Source organism: Lupinus angustifolius, chromosome LG13 (assembly GCF_001865875.1).
Source record: "Lupinus angustifolius cultivar Tanjil chromosome LG13, LupAngTanjil_v1.0, whole genome shotgun sequence".
Classification (NCBI taxonomy): domain Eukaryota; kingdom Viridiplantae; phylum Streptophyta; class Magnoliopsida; order Fabales; family Fabaceae; genus Lupinus; species Lupinus angustifolius.
This window is the reverse complement of record NC_032021.1, coordinates 9,768,647-9,794,276: the sequence shown is the minus strand read 5'-3', so window position 1 is coordinate 9,794,276 and position 25,630 is coordinate 9,768,647. Positions and strand designations below refer to the sequence as shown.

Below are 25,630 nucleotides of genomic sequence, written 5' to 3'. Positions count from 1 at the left end.
TTCAGCACTGGAGTGCAGTGAAGAGAATCCTGAGATACTTACAAGGGTCTTCCTCCTTAGGTCTACACATCCAGCATGCTGTTTCTTCTACTCCTATTCCTATCATAGCTTGCTGTGATGCTGATTGGGCCTCAGACCTTGATGACAGAAAGTCCATCTCAGGAGCTTGCATCTTTGTTGGACCAAATGTTGTCACTTGGTGGTCAAAGAAGCAACAAACCATTTCTAGGTCAAGTACAGAGGCTGAGTACAGAAGCTTGGCTCTGGCTACTCAAGAAGTGATCTGGATTGAATCTCTTTTCTCAGAGTTACAATACAAATATCAAACCCCTCTGGTTCTCTGTGATAACCTTAGCACTGTTGCTATGGCTCACAATCCTGTCCTTCACAACAGGACAAAGCACATTGAACTGGACCTGTTCTTTGTAAGAGACAGAATCCAATCAAAGGCTCTTCAAGTAAAGCATATTCCATCAGAACATCAAACTGCAGATGTCCTAACAAAGCCTCTGTCAACATCCAAGTTCCTTTCAATGAGAAAATCCCTTAGAGTGACAGATGCCTTGTCCCTAACTAAAATGTGTATCTAAATTTGTTGTTGTTTCTTCATTGTACTCTAGTAAGGCATAGGAAAAGGGGAGTTCCTTTTCAGGGGGGTATATTAGAGTAGTTAATATTGCCAATTGGCAAAACTGATTGTAAGAAACAGTTGTGCCTCTATTCTCCTATAAAAAGGATTGAGTAAGCACTCATCAATTAAGAATTCAGAAATAGAAAATAACTAACTAAGAGTTAGTTACAATAACTGCTCTCTCTCTCTTTCTCTCTTCTCTCTTCTTAGTTTTCTTCATTCTCTTACAACATGGAACCAAGGATTTTGTGCTGAGCCCAAAGGGTTTGTTGGTGAAGGTGAAGGACCCTAAAGTGATGGTGTGATTGTCGGAGGTTCATTCCCTTTAGAAGAAGTTGAGCAGGAAAACATCCAGTGGAGTTAAAGGGAACCCTCAGTTGCAAACTCTGCTTCCTCTTCCAGCTATTGTTGTCGTTGTTCATGTTTTAGTGATTTTCATTAGTGGATTTCCTGCTGGGTAATCAGGGGCTTGCTGGTGATTGGTACAACATTTTTAATGCCAGCTATTGGAGGTTGATCTAACTGATTTGGTCACTCCCATGTTCCCTGCAGCAAAACTGCTTCCTCAATTCATATGGTGGCCTTTGCGCTGCCAAGTTCTGTTGGGGTTGGGCTCTGCCGAGGGAACATAATGGGTTGGGTAAAATAAAGGAGGAAATTGATGGGTCATCATTACATCCAACCTCATTACCATTTTGCAATCATAGCAGGCTACAACAACTATTGGTGTGCATATGCAAGTACACCTACAAGGTTAGTTTTTATCATTGTGTCCAAACTAGTTTAATGTTTAAGTAGCTGAGCCCCAGATCGGGTGATTAGAGCTTATTCGTTCTGCTCTTCTGCAGGCAGACTCACCATTAAACAAATGTAAAATCCCAATTCAAATCAGACCATTGTACTTAGATTTACAAACAGAACTTAAAAAAAAGGAAAATTACGAAGATTGCTAGATTCAATTGTGCCATAAGGATTGAATATGAAAACATGAATCAAAGCCATAAGGATTGAATATGAAAAAAATTGAAGCAAGAGAGACATCAAGAAATTATAAACCCTATGGCAATGCCTAAGTCTAAAATACAAAGTGCTTCGAATTTGACAAAATACGTAAAAAATGGATTAAGAACGAACCATATTCGGTACGGGGTCGTTTGAGAATGCCGGGATGGGGAAGAAGGGGCGGCGGCTGCTGCGGTGGCTGGTGGTGGTGGTTCCAGAAGCCATCCGTCATGATTGTGGAAGAACGGCGAACGGAAGAAACCCTAGGTGGGTGGTGCGCCTGCTACTGCTGCTTCTTCTGGCTTAGGACTGGACAAGACTGAACTAGCTAGCACCTTCTACAAGAGCAACAGCCTATAGGAAAATAATGTATAGGTAAATGTTAGGAAGAAAATAATCATTTGTTTGGCATAGGTAATGTGATTATAATTTATCCATATAATTTTGTGTATTATAATTGGAAAATAAATAAATTAATCCATGAAAATGTTACCATAGGTAATCTTGATATTTCTTTGCATTTGAAATTATGTTAGACACAAATGTTTTCTTTTTTCCTTTTTAATAAAAATTATGTTCAGTTTGACTAGTTTAACCGGTTGAACCGTAGATTGGATATCTAGTCAACCTGAGTCTCTTATCTAACTTGTTTTGCATTAAAATCAGAATGATTCAATTCAACATGGTCGATTATGCATGAAATTTTAATTCAATTTAGTGAATCAGATTTACATTATTGATCCTAAATAATTTTTTCTTTCATAATGGACTCTCAAAAGGCTGGTCTTTATTTAGTGAATGAAGACTTATTTGGTCACTCAATTATATCAATTTGATGTCCAGAAAATTAGAAAAACTTAAAACCATCCACAAAAATACTAAATTCGAGTCCAATTAATATTTTTTAACATTTTATATGACTCATGAGAGACAACATAATATATACTATATAATTAAAATATAAATATAAATTCTAAGTTAATTATAGATGAGAATGAAAGAGGATAGAGTTTCACAATTGCTTTTAACTTATAATATGATCATGTCATTACAATAATTAAGTACATGTCATAAATAATAATAATTTTGTATACAATTTATTATATTTACTATGGTTATAATATATATACATATAAATTTGGCTACTTTTGAAACCCACTAAATATTAATAACACTATACTAACTAAAATAGATAACAAAAGTTTAACTAAAATAGTTACACTTCATCTCCTACTTTCTTTTTTAATTCTTTCTTTTCTTCCAACCCCATCCAAACAAACTCATCACATAAATAACCAAAGTAGCAATCAAAAAATAAAAACATCAATAAGACATGTCCACCATTTTATCCTCAACATTCACATACACCAATGTCTCACTCTTTCCTTCTTCAATCTCTTCATCTTCCCAATTTCCATTTTTTCACCATACCCATTTCTCCAAATCCCTTCCATGCCCCTACCCACTTTCAATTTCACCCAGAAAACCCATAATCACCACTACAACTCAAATTTTCTGCAAGTCCCCTGATGCAGAAGAAGGTGATGAAAAAGAAGGTGTGTTACCAGAAGAAGAAGTAGATGAGTGGATTCAGAAGCTTCCAGAAAAGAATAAGCCTTTATATTCACATAGCTTGCCTTGCATTGAGGCATGGCTTAAGAGCCTTGGGTTTCACCAGAGCAATGATGATAGGGCTAAGTGGCTTGTGCATAACCGTGATTGGCATGCTCAGCTTTCTTTGGATCTCACTGACCTCTACATAAGGTTTGTTTTCTGTTGTTCTTGGCTTAGTTTATGTTTTTTTTGTGATTTGTGTTATGCACTCTTTCTGTTTGAGTTAATTTGTGTGTATAAGTTGCAACCCACTTTTGTGTGGTTTGAAATGGTTGAATGGGTTTGTTGAGGAATGATGTCCTACTTGGGATTTTTTCAAGAATTTGAATTTCAACTATATAGTTAAGTTTTGCTTAGAGGGTGAGCTTGACACAACGGTAAAGTTGTTGCTTAGTGATGAGGTTACAGGTTTAAATCCTGGAAACAGTCTTCGCTTGCACGGGTAAGGCTGCTTATATCAACCATTCCCAAACCCTACTAAGTGGGAGCCTCGTACGCTGATCTGCCCATTTTATAGTTGAGTTTTGCTTATGTTTACCTTTGTCGAACCTGAAACTAAGGTAGCATTTGATAGATGTGTTAGAATAGGATGGAATAGAACGTGAGTTGTATTCCTAATATAGGATCACTGTTGATATTTATGCTATAGTTTTTGTTGTTCCTGGCAAAAGCATTAGGTCAAAGATCAAATACAATATCACAAAATTAATCTTGCATAAGATATTATTTCGAATGTGTGTTCTTGATTGGATATAGAATGAAGATGGTTGAAGACTTCACAGTCCTAATTATGAACCGTGAGATTGGAACTTACAGTGGTCTGGTTTACATGATTCCTGAATCCTGATATCTTCAACTATCTGTAATTATTTCCACTGTTTGCTCTACTGCTCTGTTATGAACCCAAAATCACATTTCATGTCCTTTATCTCCCCTTTCATTGGTTGCTACTTCGAACAAATATTTAATATTTTTTTGGTTAACGATCCTTAATTTCTTTTACAATGTCAAATGTTAAACTAAAAGATGCATTATTTTATCAAAAAGTAAAATGTGCATGGAACAAAATCTCTAGAAAATCTGAACTTTTCAACTAAGAATTTGGGTGAAACTTCAATACTGCTAATCATGGTTACAGACTTACAGTCTACAGAAAGTTCATACCGTGTTTTTTAATTGGTAGGCAGTTATTGTTTTGCTGCTGCAATTTTGTTAACTGTAGCATGTTGCCTTTTTGAGTCAAAGGTGATTTCTAGTGATTCTTTTGGGGTGATAGATGCTTTGTAGTGATATTGGTTATGTTTGGCAAAACTACCTTGTAGCTTGCTACGAATGTAACTAGAAACATGTAGATATGTATGTAGCTTATTGAACTAGTTGTGAAACTAGATGAAACTTGTTAAATGACTAAAAAGACATATAATAGTTATTTACTATTTGTTCAGTTATTAATTACTTAATTTATAATTATTAATTGAGCTAACTAAATATGTAGATAATTAAATAAATAATTATTAGTAATTTGATAAATTTATTAGTAAATTTATAATTATTTATTTAATTATCTACATAATTTGGTAAAATTATTAGTAATTATCTGTAATAATTATTAATTTTATAATTATTTATTTCTTTAGTTATTCATAATTAATTTATAATTACTACTAGGTATTTTAGTGTGGTATAATTAAAGTAATTCGATAAATTTTAAAAGGATAAAACTGATAAATAAACTATTGAAAGTTCTTGGTTTTTGAGAAGCTACTTGAAGTAGCTTTCTAAAAGATAGATTTCAAACGCTACAAATAAGATATATTTCAAACGCTACAAACAAGATAGATTTCAAACGCTACAAACAAGATAGATTTCAAACGCTACAAACTCCCTTTTAGAAGCTAAAAGCTCCATTCAATTTAAGTCAAGAAAAACACTACTTGAAAAGCTATAAGTCCACATTGCCGAACAATGCCATTTAATAGTGGATTGAAGCAAACAAACAACAAGCAACTAGGTAGGGTCAGTGACTTAGTTTAGTGGATTGAAGCAAACAACTGAATTTAATTGATTTATATTATTTTGTCAACCAAGAGGTTGAGCTTGACGCATGATAAAGTTGTTGCTTAGTGATCATGAAGTCACAAGTTCAAATCCTAAAAATAGTCTCTCCGCTTTGCAGAGGTAAGGTTGTGTACATCTACCCTCCTCAGACCCTACTTAGTGGGAGTCTCGTGTACTGGGCCGCCCTTTTTTATATTATTTTGTCAACCCATTTAATATTTATCCTATATTATTATGATAATGAGCCAATATTGCAAAAACCAGAGATCTAGGCATAAGATGAATAATAGTAACTACAGAGCTAAAAGGTGAACTGTGACATGCTCTTTTCCCTTTCTTTTTATGATAAAAGGATAACTTATACATTTGTCCATCAGAAGCATCTTCTAAAGAAAGGCTGAAAATATTTAGCAAGCTAAATGATTTTGCTAGCAACAAAGTAAGACAACCAATGTTAAAATTTCAGGTGCAAACAAATAAACACAACCAGTTACAGATCAAACACTATTCCAGTATGGACATATCAATACACCCATGTCTTGCTTAAAAAATTAGATATATCCACTTAAGAATATATTTTAAGTGGTTAATGAGGAGAACTAATCCTCGTGCCTTGAGCTACCCTTTTAACGAGAATATAAACTTTTGTTTCTGATTTAAAGAGAGTACAGAAATTAATATTTTGCATTTTTTTTAAAAGACCAATGTTGAAATTAGAAAGATTTGAGGTTGATTATTGCAGGTTTATGCTTCTCGATTCTATAAGATTGAAGAGGATGTGGTAGTCTGGAAGTTTGAAAATGGAACATATGAATGATTTTTGTTTCCATTGATGGAAGTTGTAGAGCTAAATAACAATATCTTTAAAACAAATGGGGAAGAAAAATCACTTAGTTTGTGTATTCAATTCTTGAAGAACTAGTGCTGGTGGTTTCACTGGGAGATTTTGTCAATTTGAGGCAAGTCTTTGAAGATATTGTCTGGTTAAATACAAAAGTAAACTTTGTCTAGCATTTTTGTGTGGCTGCTATTGTTAGCATTGATGCTTTACATTTCACTAAGCCATATAAGAAACTGATTGTAAAGTGTTAGAAAGTTAGTAATTCAAAGTTAGTTGGAATTTAGTTAGAACTTGCTATAATTAGAAAGCTGTTAAAGTTAGTTATTCTAAAAATAGTAATGTGTATAAATAACCCATTGGGTTGTTCATTGAATGCAAGTTGCTTACATACAAACACTACTTTATCTTTCTTAACAATCTCTCTAATTTCATTTCTCTAATTCTTCTTCTTCATTCTGCTTTTCTTCATTCTGTTTTTCTGCATTTCTTTCTTTGTTTCAACATTTGGTATCAAGAGCTTTAAAGATCCAAAATCACTCTCTATTCTGCTGCAAAGACATGGCACAAACCACTGGAAATTTTGCAACAAAATTACCAATCTTGGATGGATCGAATTGGGCAAGATGGTGTATCCAGATGAAAGCCATTTTTGGCTGCCAAGATGTGGCTGAAATCGTAGAAGATGGGTTCTCAATTCTGGAAGAAGGAGCTACTGAAGTTCAGAGGAATGAGTACAAGCAAAGTAAAAGGAAAGACTGCAAGGCCTTGTGCATCATTCACCAAGCAGTTGATAATGCACACTTTGAGAAGATTGCAGGTTCTGCAACTTCTAAAGAAGCCTGGGAAACTCTTGAGAAGCACTATGCTGGTGCTGCTCAATTAAAGAAGATAAGATTGCAGCATGAGGAGAACGTATGAACTTATGCAAATGGAGGAAAGTGAGAAAATCTCTAAGTTCTTTACAAGAATAATCACTCACACCAATAGCATGAAGTCATGTGGAGAAAAGATGGATGATGCCACAATAGTAGATAAGATTCTAAGGACAGTGGCACCAAGGTTTGACCATGTTGTGGTGGCCATTGAGGAATCAGGTAAAGTTGAAAGAATGAAGGTTGAGGAGCTTCAGGGGTCACTTGAGGCCCATGAACAGAGAATGAATGAAAGGGGAGCAGATAGATCTTCTCATCAAGCTTTGCAGGCTTAAACATTCAAGAAAGGACCTCAATTTGTAAAGACTTTCAACAAGAATCGAGGGAAAAGCTTTGAACAGAGAAATGGCCCAAGAAAATTCTCACAAGCTAGCAATGACCTCAATACTGATCCTGGAGAGACATTCAATAAGAGAGATGGAGGAAAACAGGTCAAGACTTGGAAGAAAAGGATAGACAGAAAGAGAATTAGGTGTTTTAACTGTGACAAAATTGGACACTTCTCATCTGAGTGTCAAGCACCTAACAAGAACCATCATTATGGAAGGCAAGAATCAGAAGCCAACCTTGTCAAGGAGGATGATGAAGACTCTGGTGATATTGCTGTTCAATTAATGATGACAACAAGCAATCTGAGTACAGGAAGTGATACATGGTACCTAGATTCAGGATGCTCCAACCACATGACAGGAAAGAGAGAATGGTTGGTGAACTTTGATCCAACAAGGCAGAGTAAGGTGAAATTTGCAGACCACAGAGTCATTACAGCTGGAGGAACAGGTGATGTTCCCCTGACCATGGCAAATGGGAGGAGAGCATACATAAGTGATGTACTATTTGTTCCTGAGATGAAGACTAACTTGATCAGCATTGGCCAGTTGCACGAAAAAGGACTCACTATGCAGCTTCTGAATGGCTTTATGACAATCTATGATGACCAAAAGAGGAAGATTTTGAAAGCTCCATTAACAAGAAACAGAACCTTCCAAGTCAAGTTAGGAGCAGGAAATTCTGGGAACACTCAATGTCTAAATGCAACAACCAAGGATGATGAAACTTGGTTGTGGCATCTGAGATATGGTCACCTCAACTTCAGAGATCTTGGATTACTAAGGTCAAGAGATATGGTAAGTGGTTTGCCAGAAATCAAGGTTAAGCAACCTGATTGTGAAAGCTGCATCACAGGTAAATTGACTAGGACCTCTTTCAGCAATTACTCACAAGAAAGAGCCTTAGATACATTACATGTAGTGTACTCAGATGTGTGTGGACCTATGAAAGTGCCTACATTAGGAGGAAACAGGTATTTTGTCTCCTTCATAGATGAGTTCAGTAGGAAGATGTGGATCTATCTCATTAAGGCAAAAAGTGAAGTCTTTGCCAACATAGTAAGATACAAAGCAATGGTAGAAAGGCAATTTGGTAAACAAATCAAAATACTCAGAACAGATGGAGGAGGGGAATTCACATCAAGAGAAGTTGAGAAATTCTGTGAAGACAATGGCATAATTCATGAAGTCACCTCTCCATACACTCCACAAAACAATGGGTTAGCTGAGAGAAGAAACAGGACAGTGATGAATATGGTGAGATGTATGCTCAAGTGCAAAAGTCTCATCTATGGGGTGAAGCAGTAACAACAGCAACACATGTTCTCAACAGATGTCTTACACAAAAGCTCAACAATATGGTTCTTGAGGAGGTATGGACAGGGAAGAAACCTTCAGTGAAACACCTAAAAGTGTTTGGTTCTATGTGCTATAGACATATACCAGACCAGATCAGAAGGAAACTAGATGATAAAGGTGAGTTGATGATTTTTGTTGGCTACAACTCAACTGGATCATACAAACTACTCAATCCTGTGACAAAGCAAATAGCTTTCAGCAGGGATGTCAAGTTTGATGAGATGAGTACTTGGAATGACATTCTCAAGAAGATTGAACACAAAGAAGCAGTGATCACAGTGCCCATAGAAGAAGAGCATGAGAGCATACAGGCAACAAACACAATCTCAGGCTCAGAAAGTGGTGAATCTAGACCTACAAGAGCAAGAAGCAGACCAGCAAGACTTAGTGAATTCGAGATGCTAGCAGATGATGCAGTTACAGAAGAAGGTGACTTAATCCACTTTGCACTCATGGCTGAAGCTGAACCAATTACCTTTAGTCAAGCAATCAAGGAAGAAGTCTGGATCAGGGCTATGGAGGATGAGATTAAGTCAATTGAGAAAAACAACACTTGGGAACTAGCTAACCTACCAACAGACAAGAACCCTATTGCAGTAAAGTGGGTATATAAGGTAAAATGCAGACCTGATGGAAGCATCTCCAAACACAAAGCCAGATTAGTGGCAAAAGGGTATATGCAAAGAGAAGGATATGACTACTCAGAGGTGTTTGCCCCTGTTGCCAGATTTGAAACTGTGAGGCTAATTGTGGCTCTGGCAAGTAGAAATGATTGGAAGTTGTGGCAGCTTGATGTCAAGAGTGCCTTCTTGAATGGGCCTCTTGAAGTTGTGTACATCACCCAACCTCCTGGATTTGAAATAGCAGGGAAAGATGATAAAGTGCTAAGGCTTAGAAGAGCCTTGTATGGATTAAAGCAGGCTCCTAGAGCCTGGAATAAAAGAATAGATTCCTTCCTAGCATCAATTGGCTTCACCAAATGCACAGTAGAACATGGAGTCTATGTATGCATCACTGCAACAAATGAAGTGATCCTACTATGCCTCTATGTAGATGATCTGGTCATCACAGGAAGTAATGAAGATGAGATCATGAAGCTAAAAGGAAAGCTCAACTCTGAGTTTGAAATGACAGACTTAGGAGAATTGGCATACTTTCTAGGAATTGAGTTTGTAAAAACAGATAAAGGAATCATCATGCACCAGAGGAGATATGTGACAGAAATTCTGGAGAGATTCAAGATGCAGAATTGCAACCCTGTCTTGATTCCAGTTGAAGGGAGTATGCAATCAGGCAATCCAACAAACAACAAATCAGTGGATGCAACTCTTTTTCGACAAATTGTAGGATGTCTCAGGTTTGTGTGTCATAGCAGACCTGATCTAGCTTATGGTGCAGGAGTAATAAGTAGGCACATGGCCAATCCTAATCAGCAACATATGACAGCAGCAAAGAGAATCATGAGGTACCTAAAAGGGACTATGAACTATGGCATTCTGTTTCCAAACCAGAAAGAAAATGAGCTACAACTAGTTGGATTTTCAGACTCTGATTGGTGCGGGGATAAGGAGGACAGAAGGAGCACATCTGGTTATGCTTTCTTTGTTAATGGTGCTCCAATCTCATGGAGTTCCAAGAAACAAGAAGTAGTGGCACTTTCAACTTGTGAAGCTGAGTACATTGCAGCTTGCAATGCTGCTTGTCAAGGCTTATGGTTAACCTCTCTAATGACAGAATTAAAGTGTGTTGAAGACATGAAGATTGAGTTAAGAGTTGACAACAAGTCAGCAATAAACTTAGCCAAAAATCCAGTTAGCCATGGAAGAAGCAAACACATTGAAACCAGATTCCACTTCTTGAGGGATCAAGTTAGCAAGAAGAAGGTTGAGCTAATTCATTGTAAAACAGAACTACAAATTGCAGATGCTATGACAAAGCCACTAAAGGGAGATAGATTTGAGAAGATGAGAACAATGCTAGGTGTGGTTAAAGCTTGAAGCAATTTGGCTTGGTTGAGGAAGGATGGATTTTTTTTTCTTCTTCGTGATTTTCATTTTTGTGTTCTTAAAACAACTTGCTGTATGAAACTTTGAATTAAGGAAGGATGTTAGAAAGTTAGTAATTCAAAGTTAGTTGGAATTTAGTTAGAACTTGCTATAATTAGAAAGCGGTTAAAGTTAGTTATTCTAAAAATAGTAATGTGTATAAATAACCCATTGGGTTGTTCATTGAATGCAAGTTGCTTACATACAAACACTACTCTATCTTTCTTAACAATCTCTGTAATTTCATTTCTCTAATTCTTCTTCTTCATTCTGCTTTTCGTCATTCTGTTTTTCTGCATTTCTTTCTTTGTTTCAACATGAAGTAAGTTGTATGCCTGAAAAAATCGTTGGTCTTCTAACAAGTTTGGATGTAAAAACTAAAAACCTTTGTAATTGCTTATTTTAAAGGATCATGATGGCATTCCCTTAGAACCAATATTAATGGATAATAGAAATTGTGGGTTGCAATGTTCTCCTTGTGGACGTTAACTAGTTTAATTTGGTGCAGGTATTTGAAGAGTGGACCTGGTAATCTTGAAAAAGATGTAGAGAGGAAGTTTAGTTATGCTTTGAGCAGGGAAGACATTGAGAATGCTGTACTTGGAGGACCATAGTCATTTTGCTTTCTATAAGCCAAATATATAATGACTTGATTTGTTGTTGAAAATAGTGCAATTAGCTTATACATATGATGGCATTGTTACATATTGTTGTGAAGTTAATTGAATGTTGGGAGATTTTGCACCTAAGAATTGAATGTCAAAATTAGGGGTATGGCTATTTGAACTTTGGTATATATATTTTTTTGGTTTGAAACATAGGTATTTTCTATAAGGGTACTCTTCAAGCAAGGTAGGGTTATAGAAAAATTCCCCCTATTTTTATGGATTTGAACGAATGTTCATCCAAACTACTTATTGATTAATCAATTTTACATAAAAAAAATAAAATTATGATTGAGTTTAAAAGATGTTACTATACAAATTGAAATATCAATAACCTCAATTTAAAACTAATTATGCAACTGGTTAAAATTTGTTAAATAAAGATGGGAGGAATAGGTTTTTGGTAAAAAATTAAGACACAATGATATCTGAGTTATTGGAATAGCTTATAGCTTTGGGAAAAATGGTATTTACACTTTGTTATTTACAAATGTTGTGGGTTTGGACACGAAAAAGCACTACCTGCGCCGCTCGTTGCCATCCCTAAGTCTTATGGTACTTTTTCAGTACTACAAAGAGTATTATTTCAGGATGATGATCACATGTCCTCATTCATGTTTTACTTTGTGTCACAAGTCAATGAGAAAATACCATTTATTTAAAAAGAAAAATTATAAAACAGAAATTAATATTTTAATATTATTTTGTGAAAAGTGATTGGTTGAGACATGTGGACAGGAAAATTATGGGACAGATGATCTTATCCATTGCCTCACATTATTGGTATGGAACTAATTCTCTTCGGTGTGTGACTGTCCTTAACAAGGGTTGTTCTTAGCAATCAAATTTTGACTTTTAATACTTCTAGAGATGAAATGAAGTCTTATACTATTATACCAACTTCCTTATAGTATTCATCATGACATATAAGTATAGTATATTCAGCTTAGGTTATCTCATATTCTTTATCTTCAAACTTTTGAATATAATCTTAATGTCCTCTTTCCAAAGGGTTTTCATGCATTGTGTAAGTTAGTAATACTAAGCCAGCATACGTGGTATATAACTTATTGCTTAGACATATGATGTCAATTGATAACAAGTTGTTGGGAAATTCCCAACGGTTCATGTACCATAGTTTATTGGTTATGCTTCCACATTAATTAGGAAGAATTCCCAACACAAGTATCTATAGGAAAAACGTTTCTGATATATAGTGCCAAAATCCATATATGTCATCTCTATGTCTCAAAAATGATTAATTTTCATTTTCCACTAAATGTACACCCTTGGTGTACAGAAAAATGGCACTATTAACAATTTTAAACTTAATTAATATTATTAGAAATTCATAATTTCTAATTAAGGTGGACATCATATATTTAATACAATTATATCAACTATTTATTTTTTGGTTACAAAACAAGTGATCTAATTACTGACAACCTATAAGACTTCTGAAATTGATAACAGACATGCGCTTAATAAGTGGATACCCAAACGGTTGGCCTATAAAGGATAATGAGAACCCTATAAATTAACACATAAGGAACAATTATTGTCCTAAGATACCAAAAATCACAAATAGTTTTCACCTCTCCCCATCGGAGAGAAAACAAAGGTCCCAAAAGGAATTAAAGATTAGGTTGAGGAAGATCATCATACCAAAAACCCTCTCAAAATGTATATCAAAGGAATAGATATTCATGTATGACTTTGTATCCTTATTTTATATTATGTGTGAGAATCATGAGATTCAAGATCGTTGGATTACTTTTTCATCAATCATCAGGAAATATTTAATAAGTGGTATCAGAGCTTTAGGTTCTGAATTTTATGGTTATCCACTAAAGATGTTTTTCCCCAAAAGAATCACTAGAAATCACCTTTAATGAGGATAATTTTTATCTGCTTCCGCTTATTTGAATTATGAGTATTTTGTATTATGAATCCTTGCAATATTTGTTGAAGTATATATTTAGATATGTGCATGAATATTGCATTAGCTTTTATGACTATGTTATGCAATATGCATATTATATGTGCACTAATGACTTATTGGTGGATTTGACTTTTGTCACTTTACAATTTTGCAATTTGCTGAAGTATATGCATAAGGTATATGTGGGTTAAGTCGCGTTTTTCTTTTAGACATATACAATATGAAATTCATGGCCTTTTATATATATTGCGAATTAAAATATACATATATAAATATGTAATTGTTTTCAGTTTGAGTTTGTTGTGATGTCTGGAACAATGATGTAAAAATCGTACCATACCGGCCAGTTCGACCAGAAAACCGGCGAACCGGACTCCTAACCAGTACGGTACAGATGTTGAACCGACCAAGTATCAAAACCGGTCAAAATCGGCCGGTTTTTGACTAAACCGGCAAGTTTATACACATATTTTTGAAAAAAAAAATTAAAAACTTAAAAACCCATTACAAGGTGACCCATCTTTCCAACTCTTCTTCTTCAACACTTCAAGGCACATGCTTTCAAGATATACTTAGATTACACCTTTTGGTTCCTAACATTCGTGTGTAATCTCATTGACATTTGTTAATCTTGGAGTATTGTCTGAAGATAAGATTTGATGCAAAAATATAATCTCGATATGAGACAACTTTGACTTTTTGGTGTTAAATGTTAAAACTCCAAATTTATTTGTTTTGTAGAGTGAGTTGTGAACTTGTGTCATTTATTTATATTTTGCGGTTGTTAAGTGATATTTTGGATTGATATATGTTTTGTAATTTAAACTCTGAATTTGTTAAAGACTTAAAGTTGTTTGTTTATATGAATTTTGAGTAGATTATGAATATGGATTATAAATTTGAGTTTCTACTTATTCGAATTTTTTTGTTATAGGTTTATATATATAAATATAAGCAGGTATATCCTGTTTAACCGGCATGCGGTTTAATTACTGAATCACTGGTTGAATCACTATACCACTATACTAGTACGCTGACCAGTTTGATATTCGGTACGGTTTTAACAACACTGGTCTGAAATTATTGATTAAAGTTCATATATAATGGTTACACTGCTTAAAATTATATATACATTTACTATGTTAGTGTGTGGAACTGTATGTATACAGTGTTACATATATGTTTTAAGATATGCATGATTATATTTGATTTGAAATTTTTGATAAAGATTTGCATATATCTTTTTATGTTTTTCACTCTGAATCTACTTTGTATTTGATTAAGATTACATCCATTTTTATGCATTCATATATTTGTAATATATCTTTTTTTATTTGAGATTATATTATTGGATTATATTTGATAATCATAAAATATATCAAATCTGAAGGTTTTAATTCCAAGATCATAATTTTTATTTAATGGACTCACATTATTTTCCTTTTGTCTGGTAATTATTTTTGAATTAATTGATGCAATATGTTGCCAAAATAACCTCTATTGTGAAAAATGATTAAGATTACACATATGAGTATGAGATTATTTATGCGAATTGTGTTCGACCGAAAAATACACAATTTGGCCAAGTAATAACATATATGTCATGATAATTATGTAACAATTATAAAGTTTTTTTTCCATGTAAATAATAGCTGGTCCAAAGAAAGGCTATTGTTTGACAGAACTAATTGTTTATATTTGATCATTACGTTAAAAGTACCCTTTACAAATTAATTTCTATGTCCAAAGACTAGAAATTGATGTTGTGTTAGGTATCTTGTTATAAGTAATGTGAACATGTCTTATTTTATATTATATTATCTGACTTGTTTGTTTAAATTATTGCAACATTTATGTTTTGTTGTATTAGTGGGTGGTTGATTGCATTATTAAGGAGTTATTATTGTTGAAGCACTATTTCTGTTTGTACGGTGTGTCCTACCATGTTTAGTCATGTATAAAATGATAATATATTTTTAATGGAAAATTCAAAAGAACCATAACTAGAATTCGAAACGTAGATCATTGTGATAGAATGATGCAATGCTACCAATAGGCTATAGTGGATATATGTAGATATAAATAATTTATATTTTGGATTAAGTGTTGAATCAAACTTAACTAAATGTTTTTTTATTTTGGAAAATAAAATTGTTTGACATTTTAAGTGAACCTATTAAACAAGAAGTCGCCAAAGTGACATATTTTATGTGAATTGTTGATAATAAATGTCAAATGCTAGTGCATATATGTATCCATGCGAGTATTAATCGGCCCAAAGGAAGATTATTATTTGGCCGGATTATATACACACATGTGATTATTATAAAGTTATATATGTAAATAATAAATCAGTCCAAAGAAGAGTTTATTATTTGACATGCATTATGATCAATGTTCGACAATTACAAATAAAAGTATTATTAGTGATTGATATGAAATATGAAGCCAATTGTATGTTTACTTTTTATGCGAATAGTGATCGGACCAAAGGAGGATTACTATTTGACCCAAATTTAAAACATATTTGTAGCAATAAATATGTGATAATCATATGGCTTTCCATGTGAATAGTAAGTCAGTCCAAAGAAAGACTTATTGTTTGACATGACTGACTATCAATGTTTGATTACTATATTGAGTATACCATTTAAAAATTAATATTTTTGTCCAAAGACTGCATATTGATGTTGTGCTAGGTAACTCTAATATACCACACCGTCATTTGAATTTAAGTATTAAAGTTGAATGTGAGTTTAATTGAAATAATGATTGCAATTTGTTCCATTCTTTTACTAGTGCTGCAAATATTTCTACTCAAATTAAGAACATCGCATTGCTGAATGAGACAAACTTTAAGGTCTATAAGGAAGCCATAGAAATTATTCTCGGCTGTATGGATTTAGACATAATACTTCAGGTGGAGAAATCAATTTCTACTATGGAAATTCTCGATGAAGTTAAAAATGAGAAATTGGAGCACTCTAAGCGAATGTGTCTAATGCTCATGAAACACTCTAATTCAGAAGCGTTTCGGGGCTCTATTTCTGAGAGTCAGAAGGCAAGGAAGTTCCTTGAAGAAATAAAACCATACTTTGTCAAAAATGAAAAGGTGGAGAAGAGTAGCTTTTTAGCTAAACTCATCTCCATGAAGTATAAAGGCAAAGGGAACATAAGAGAGTATATTATGGAGATGTCTAATCTCGTATCAAAACTCAAATCACTTAAGTTAGAGCTTGGTGATGACTTGATCGTGCACTTGGTTTTGATGTTGCTTCCGGCACACTTTGGGTCATTCAAAGTGAGTTATAACACTCAGAAGGACTAATGGTTTCTCAATGAGTTTATATCTCACTATCTACAAGAGAAAGAGAGACTGCAGAGAGATAAGATTGAAAGTACTCACTTAGCTATGACCTCTCAGAATAAGAAAAGGAAGAACAATAAGGATGTTGTGAAATGACTATTTGTGTTTTCCTCATAGAATGTGGAATTCTTCTACAATACACTATACCAGACAAATCTAGCATGAAGGGTGTTGTTAAGCGATTAAACCGAACTCTTAAAGATATGGTGAAAAGTATGATTAGTCATTCTTCCTTGCTAGAGTCTCTTTGGGGGAAGCTTTAAAGACCACATTTTACATCCTTAATAGGATGTCAAGTAAAGCAGTTAATAAAACCTCATATAAGCTTTGGACTAATAAAAGGCCTAGCTTCAAAACACTTGCACATTTGGGGTTGTCCAGCAGAGGCGCGACCTTATAGGCCGCATGAAAGGAAAGTGAACTTAAGAACTGTTAGCTGCTATTTTGTTGTCTACGTTGAATATTATCGGGGCTATAAATTTTATGATCCCACTTCAAGACTTTTATTTTTGAGACGGAAAATGGAAGATTTCTAGAGGAAGTTGATTTTGGTAAGGAAGAGAACATAAAGAATGTTGTCTTTGAGGAAGAACATGTCACTAATGGTGAACAAGTTCTTGTGTCTATTACCATTCAAGGAATAACTTCGGAATAGAAGATAATGTTCAGAATATTGTTCCTGACAATATTCCAGAGCAAGACAACAATGAGGATGGCATCGAGTTAACAGAAGTGCAACCTGATGATTATATTGTCTTTCTTCAAGAACATGAGGATGACATCTGATTAATAGAAGATAATCCATTGAATTTCTGTCAAACCATGAAAAGTTCTAACTCTCGTAAGTGGATCAATGTCATGAAGGATGAGATGAAGTCTATGCATGATAATGACGTTTGAGATCTTGTCGAATTACCTAAAGGTGCAAAGCAAAACCTATTGGTTGCAAATTAATATTTAAAACCAAGAGAGATTCGAAGGATAATATTGATAGATATAAAGCTTGTCTAGTTGCTAAAGGCTACACTCATAAAGAAGATATTGATTATAAAGAAATCTCCACTCCAGTATCTTCAAAGGATTCTTTTAGAATAATATTGGCACTAGTACCTCATTTTGATTTAGAGCTACATTATATGGATGTTAAGATTGTGTTTCTAAATGGTGATATTAAAGAAATGATCTATGCGATACAACCAGAAAACTTTGTGTCAATTGGCTCAAAGTCAATGGTATGCAAATTAAAGAAATTCATCTATGACCTTAAATAAGCTTGTCATATATGAAATCATAAGTTTCATCAAGTTATTACCTCGTATGGTTTTGAGGCAAATAAAGTTGATAATTGTGTGTACCATAGATTCAATGGGAGTAAATTTATATTCTAGTAGTATATGTCGATGACATACTACTTGTGAGTAGTGATATGAGACTATTGCATGAGACCAATAGATTTCTAATGAAGATTTTTGAAATGAAAGATCTTGGAGAAACTTCTTTTTTATTAGGTATTCAGATACTAAGAGGCCGCTCTCAAGGTATCCTAAGGTTGTCACAAGAAAGCTATATAGATAAAGTCCTAGATAGATTTGGCATGAAAGAAAGTAAATCAGGGATACCCTATAGCTAAGAGAGACAAGTTTAGTCTCGAGCAATGCCCCAAAAGTGACCTTGAAAGATACAAGATGCAAAAGATTCCTTATGCATCTGCAGTAGGAAGTCTAATGTATGCTCAAATTTGCACACGTCTAGATATAGTGTTTGTCTTGGGAGTTTTCAGGAAGATATTTGAGCAATCATATAATGTATCACTAGAAGGCAATTAAACATATTATGCATTACTTAAGGAGAACAAATAAGTACATGCTCACTTATCAGATGTCTGAGAATTTAGAGATCATTGGGTACTCCAACTCCAATTTTGTTGGATATCTAGACAACATACACTCTACCTTTAGATGTGTATTTATGTTGGTTGGAGGTGCTATCTCTTGGACTAAACAGACGCTCATAGCTCCTTCAACCATGGTTGTGGAGTTCATGGTTTGTTTTGAAACATCAGACCATGACATATGGTTGCAAATAATTTGTCACTAACTTACGTGTGGTCGACGATATTAAAAGACCACCGAGAATTTATTGTGACACTAAGTCTGCGGTTCTTTACTCCAACAATAATAGGAGTTCTACAAAGTCAAATTTTATTGACATCAAGTTTCTGGTTGTTAAAGAAAGTGTTCAAAATAGACAAATTCCATAGAGCATATAAGGACCAATTTTATGCTAACTGATCCACTGACTAATGGTTTGGTACCTAAAGTCTTTCATGAGCGTATTGCTCATATGAGTATTGCTATTTAGGATAAATTAGTTCACTAGGAGTCTATATGTTTTATGATTCACTTTGGACGTCATATATAGTTTTATGCATAATAAATTTGATGTTTATTATTCTATTTTGAACTTTTGTATTGTAACTATTGTGTTGCAATTAATGGCTTTGGATTATTCTTGCTAAAGAATAAAGAACAACCAGTTGGAAATAGACATGTTTAAGATCACATTGTATGAAATTTTCATGTCACTCATCCATATTTGATCTATGTCATTAAGTATATTAATATGGTGATCATCGTGATCGAGTCATATTTAAATGTGATGAAGGCCGATGTGGTTCTGTAGTTGATATATGAGATGTCCAGATTGTATTAAGGAGAAGTCTAAATATAAATAACATACAGATGTGCGCCTAAAGAATATGTGATATAATTGTTTCAGGAAAAATATGAAGCTCAAGTGGGAGATTGTTAGAAATTCATAATTTCTAATTAAGGTGAAAATCATATATTTAATACAATTATACCGGCTATTTATTTTTGGGTTACAAAATGAGTGATTTAATTACTCACAACCTATAAGACTTCTGAAACTGGTAACATATATGTGTTAATGAGTGGATACCAAAATAGTTGACCTACAGTGGATAATGTGAACCCTATAAGTTAACACAAAGGTACGGTTATGGTCCTCAAGACACCATAAATCACAAATAGTTTTCACCTTTCTCCATCAGAGAGAAAACGAATGTCCCAAAAGAAATTAAGGATTTGGTTGAGGAAGACTATCATACCAAAAACTCTCTCAAGATCAGAGAACATGAATTCAGGTATGACTTTATATCATTGTTTTATACTCTATGTGAAAATCATGAGATTCAAGATTATATGATTAGTATTTCATTAATCATAAAAGAAAATATCTAACAAATATTTGTTTGGAGAAGATGATGATGGTCATGATTAACTGTCTATGGAATAAAATGAAGAGGGTATGTATCAGAAAATAATATATTAAATAGATTGGTTTTTTTATAATGCTTGGTTATTGCTATTTGGAGCACACTTTTTCTTTTTCTTGATTTCTTAAAGTGTGCCCCAAGGACTTAACATATTTCAATTCTAAAAACATTAATTTTTTAATAAAAGATCATAAATCATTAAATTTGAATTTTTCTTTTAAGAAATTGACAAATGCTTAATAAATTAAAATTTATAAAAAAAAGAAAGATAAAAGAAAGTTAAATTGAATTAAAACTAATTCATAGCATTATCCTAATTCAAGAGTGAGTCCTATAGTTATGCTGGTTGAAGCAAAGTCAATGGAAAATTATTTTAATACACTGTATATCTATATCAAAGAGAGAAAAATTTAGTCAGTTATTTAGAAAGATTTTTTCTGCAAATGATTTTAACTTTCATTTACCTAGAAAAAATTAAATGGACAAGAGGATAATTTTCAAATATTTCAATATTACCACTAATGTTTATTTGCAACTTACATCCTATCATCCACTAAATTTATATTTATCATTATTATTTATGATATATTTTATAACTTATAATTTTTGGAAGAAAAAAAAAGACGTATGCATTGATAGTGTAAAAGTTTTTTTATATTGTCACGTATCATTCATTTTCAATAATGATTAACTCTTAAATGAAAGTAATAAAAATTGATGATAGATGATACATTGATTGTGTATAAATCTTTATGTTGTATATATATTAAACATTAAATCACTTATGATTTTTTACACACTAAATGCACACACCACACATGTCTCCAATTCCATATGCCATATGCTTAACTTGCTAAACGGATTAGACAAAGTGTGCAAATGAACTAAAATTGCATTTCCTTCCTTTGCAGGGCATTCAAAAAGGGATTACTCCCATTATCTCACCTTAATGGACACTTTATTATAATTTAAGTAGATTAAAGCATATATTTAATGCAAGTGGAATTTTTGCACGCTTTTTCTGATGTAGCTCAATACTTCCAAAGCGCATCTTTGAATCTATGGCACAACTTACCCTCTACGATACTCCCAAAAGGCTCAATAAAAAAGCATAGCACCTTGGCCTTATGAATCACAAAAAAGCAATTCCATTCATCACACTCTAAAAGCACTTAATATGACTCATACTTCTCATAAAAAACCACTTCTTACCTTCAGCCTCATAATTCTCACACTCACTCAAACTTCTCTAGGTGGTGACATTGCTATATACTGGGGTCAAAATGGTTATGAGGGAACTCTTATACAAACCTGTGCCACTGGACTATACTCCATCATAAACATAGCTTTTCTTAATAGATTTGGCAATGGCCAAGTCTCAAAACTCAACCTTGCTGGTCATTGCAACCCAGAAGCCAATGGATGCAGAATCCTCAGCAGTAGCATAAAAGAATGCCAAAGACTTGGAATCAAGGTCATGCTTTCTATTGGTGGTGGAATTGGAAGGTACTCTTTATCTTCTTCTTCAGATGCTAAAACCTTTGCAGATTACTTGTGGAACAATTTTCTGAGTGGGAAATCTCCTTCACGTCCATTTGGTGATGCCATTTTGGATGGCATTGATTTTGACATAGAACTTGGTTCAACACTGCATTGGGATGAACTTGCTAGTTATCTTAAACAATATAGCCATTCAGAAAAAGTGGTGTATTTAAGTGCTGCACCTCAATGCCCTTTTCCTGATAGATATCTAGGTAAAGCAATTGGAACTGGTCTTTTTGACTTTATTTGGGTTCAATTTTATAACAACCCTCCATGTCAATATAACTATGGTAGCACTGATAAGCTTATTAGTTCTTGGAAGAAGTGGAGTGCTTCAATACCCGAGAAGAAGATATATTTAGGGTTACCAGCTGCTAAAGCTGCAGCTGGAAGCGGATATGTTCCACCCAATGTTCTTGTTTCTCAGATTCTTCAGAAGATAAAGATTTCACCTAAGTATGGAGGTGTGATGCTTTGGTCAAGATACTTTGACAAAAGGAGTGAATATAGTGTTTACATTAAAAATAGTGTGTGATTGTTTTCACATAAAGGATATGTTGTTAGACTCAGATAAAAGTGATGTGAAAAAGTAATGAAAAAGTAATATATATTGACATTTATATTTTTTTTTTATTTAAAATGAGATTATACTTTTACCCTTAAAATATAAAGGAAAAAATCACTTCCCTACTTGTTAGATAGGGGTAGGGGTTAGGGTTACCATACATGAGTGAAAGTAGTTTAATGTCTTGTAGGTTTGCTATAAAGTCTCTTTCGTTTGTAAGAAACCCATATATGTTCTTATCTTATTTTGTAATATGTTTTTTAGTTCGTTTATACCAAGTTAAATTATTATAAACACTCAATTTTAACCCAATTTTGACTAAAATATATTACTTTTAAAATAAATTTTTGAGTAAATAGAAATTGGAGGGTAAGGTTAAGGGTGTCACAACTAGGCCTTGGTGAGCCCACCAAATTAAGTTTTTAACCCTAATTACACACCCTATTTAAGCCTAACTTACAGCTCTTAAAGAAGATGAACAACCCTAATCCTAATGTATAAGGAGGCAAACCTAACTAGATAAGAAGAAAGTAAAACCTAAGTTCAAGAGAGTAAGCATCAACTAAAAGAAAAAGGGTCTCCATCTCTTCTTCATTCTTCAATCTCATTAACAAGTTAGATTTTTTCATGGTATTAGGCTAAACCTCATTGTATATTGTGTTGTTTCTTTTTATTTTCTGAATGTCTCGAGAGGAAGGTGTTTTGGGTGCTATTTGCTTTCATTTTTTTATTGAAAGGGATTCACAACCTATATTTGGTGGTGAACCACAATGTAACCCAACAAGGATTCGACCCTGGTTTCAGGTACGGTAGTGGCTGGCAGCCCTTGCAATTGGGTTGTCGTCTCAACCTTCTCTCTAAAAAACATTGATGACAACTCCACTAGAGAAAGTTGAAAGTTATGTGGATATTTTGTTCATTATTTTAATTTTATCCTTTTTATTTTTAGTTGTTACTTATTTTTCTTTTAATTACTCCTATGTGTATATATTTAACCATTGTATATAGAATGTGCATGTTTTTACTATGTGGAGGTTTTTGGATGACTTCTCGGGTTTTATGCATTGTTGGTTGTTAAGGTTTGTACACTCCCATGCACATACTTCACATATCATGCATTGTTCATTCAGCCGTCTACTTGGTCTATTTATCTATTGTTAAGAATATATTGGTTTGTTGTCGTTGGGCCTTCGTGCGCACTTCAATATTGCATTGATGTATCACTCAGATTGTTACTGAGTATTATAGATATGGCCCCAATGGTGTCTCATACATCTTTGTGTCATATTTGTATAGCCGGGTCGTCAGCTTCCATTAGTGACGACAGTCTGGGGACCTAGAGGAAGTCTAATACCTTAGTACTTTGCCTTAGGATGTGGTCTTTTAGACCCGAATAAACCTTGTAGGAACAACCCTTATATAGGACATGAGAGTATACATTTTTTTTGTTATTAATTTTATATTTGTCATGAAGCTAGGAGAAACTTATATCTCGCGATCATAGTGACTCACCATCACATGAACATTGGTGGTGTATGGGTACCACTATACTTGGGTATCATCGCGTTATAGTGGAAGACTAACAAAAAAACATTTCATAATTCCACCCACATGCATATCATGCACTCATTAAAAAAAACATAATAACATCTATATGCATGTAAAAAAAAGAAAAAACATAATAGCATCCATATACATATCATACACTAAAAAAACAAAAAACGTCATAACACATATGCATACCATACACTAAAAATAAGGAAAATAATTTCATAGTAAAATGTATAAGCATATGTCATGTACATAAAATACAAAAAAAAAACAAGAATTACATTATTGCATTTTGTTCACCAAAAAATGCATTACATTTCGTGTTCCAAAAAAAAATCGAAAAAAATCAAAGAAAAAATAGAGAAATGAAACGAAAAGAAAATAGAGAATTCACATGTCATTCTGATAACACCGGCACAAAATTACCGAAAAGAAGAAGGAATTTCACAATCGATTCGGAATCAATTCGATTCCGAATACTAATACCTCGTTTATTGCTTGAAGAATGGAGAAGATTACAAGATGAACCCTAATTGATTCCCCGAATCAATTACACGTTACAAGATTAATTCCCTGAATTAACCCCTCTCCTCTACTCAATTCTCAAAAGATGAATACAATGATTCCCCCAATCCCCTATTTATACTTTTCCCCCCTTACTCCTACACTGCTACGGCAGTTATAATAGCCCCCTCACACTGCCATGTGGCTGCCACGTGGCCTCCTATGATACACCCTAGTGATGGGTGGTTTCCCCCTCATCCTATCAATACCCCCCTCCAAAAGACTCAACTTGTCCTCAAGGGCAAATTGAGGAAAAGCTTCTTGCAATTGAGCGGCTGATTCCCAGGAATTTTCACACTCCGGCAATCCTTCCCACTGCACCAACACCTCAACATCTCCATTCTGATCAACACGGTGTTGTAGGATCGTCGCCGGTTGCACCTTTAATTCCCACTCCTCTGACAACATCAACGGAATAGGTTGAGATTGTTGAGCCGGTTTTAGAGCTTTCTTCAACAAAGAAACATGAAACACGGGGTGGACCCGCGTATGCTCCAGCAATGACAACCTATAAGCTACCGGCCCAATTCGCTCCGCGATCCGGTAAGGGCCATAGAACTTAGCCGCGAGTTTGGCCGAAGGTCTGGAAGCTAGAGTCTTTAACTTGTAAGGCTGCAGTTTCAAGAATACCCAATCTCCCACCTCAAACTCTACCTCCCGTCGATGTTTATCCGCCTGAGTCTTCATCAGATCTTGGGCTCGTAACAGGTTTTGTCTCAACTCTTGAAGAACCTCGTCGCGGGCAACCAAGAGTTGATTTACTTCCTCAACCTTCGACGTGAAAGTACACCCCTTAATCAAGGTCGGTGGATCCCTCCCATACAAGGCCTTGAAAGGAGTCATACCTATAGAAATGTTATAAGTAGTGTTAAACCAAAATTCTGCCCACGAAAGCCATTCAACCCACTTCTTCGGCTTGGGCCCGGCAAAGCAACGGAGATATGTTTCCAACCCGCGATTCACCACCTCGGTTTGTCCATCCGTTTGAGGATGGTAGGTCGTGCTGTACTTCAGTCGAGTACCTGCCAATCAGAATAACTCTTGCCAGAATTGGCTCAAAAAGACCTGATCTCGGTCGGAAACTATCGACGTCGGGTACCCATGTAACTTCACCACCTCTTTCACAAACAAGGAAGCTACATCCAGAGCTGAGTAGGGATGGCCAAGAGGATAAAAATGGGCATATTTGGTGAGCCGATCCACCACCACAAAGATGGTATCCTTACCATTAGACCGTGGCAATCCGGATATAAAATCCATCGAAATATCCTGCCATACCTGAGTAGGAATGGGTAGGGGTTGCAAGACCCCTCCCGGAGCTAAGG

The 25,630-nt window shown here is 34.4% G+C and overlaps 3 protein-coding genes across 6 annotated transcripts in view; 2 read left to right on the top strand and 1 right to left on the bottom strand.

Annotated features, from left to right (window-relative positions):
• LOC109325697 (RNA-binding protein 2-like) overlaps positions 1-2,030 on the bottom strand; it is a 6,648-nt gene extending 4,618 nt beyond the window's left edge. For 2 of the 4 annotated variants that reach the window (XM_019558213.1, XM_019558216.1), the window contains exon 1: positions 1,766-2,028. In XM_019558213.1, coding sequence (XP_019413758.1) covers positions 1,766-1,865 — 100 coding nt within the window. In that variant the 5' untranslated portion in view covers positions 1,866-2,028. Of the gene's footprint in view, positions 1-1,765 lie in introns of all 4 variants that reach the window. The other 2 variants (XM_019558215.1, XM_019558214.1) reach the window with 2 other exon arrangements.
• On the top strand, positions 2,907-11,629 carry LOC109325698. The gene is made up of 2 exons (XM_019558217.1): positions 2,907-3,397; positions 11,320-11,629. The coding sequence occupies exons 1-2, from the start codon at positions 2,967-2,969 to the stop codon at positions 11,423-11,425; spliced, it is 537 nt and encodes a 178-aa protein (XP_019413762.1). The 5' UTR covers positions 2,907-2,966; the 3' UTR covers positions 11,426-11,629.
• LOC109363575 (hevamine-A-like) lies at positions 21,261-22,180 on the top strand. Its single transcript, XM_019609834.1, has one exon. It carries the CDS (start codon positions 21,261-21,263, stop codon positions 22,158-22,160), a length of 900 nt encoding a protein of 299 aa, XP_019465379.1. The 3' UTR covers positions 22,161-22,180.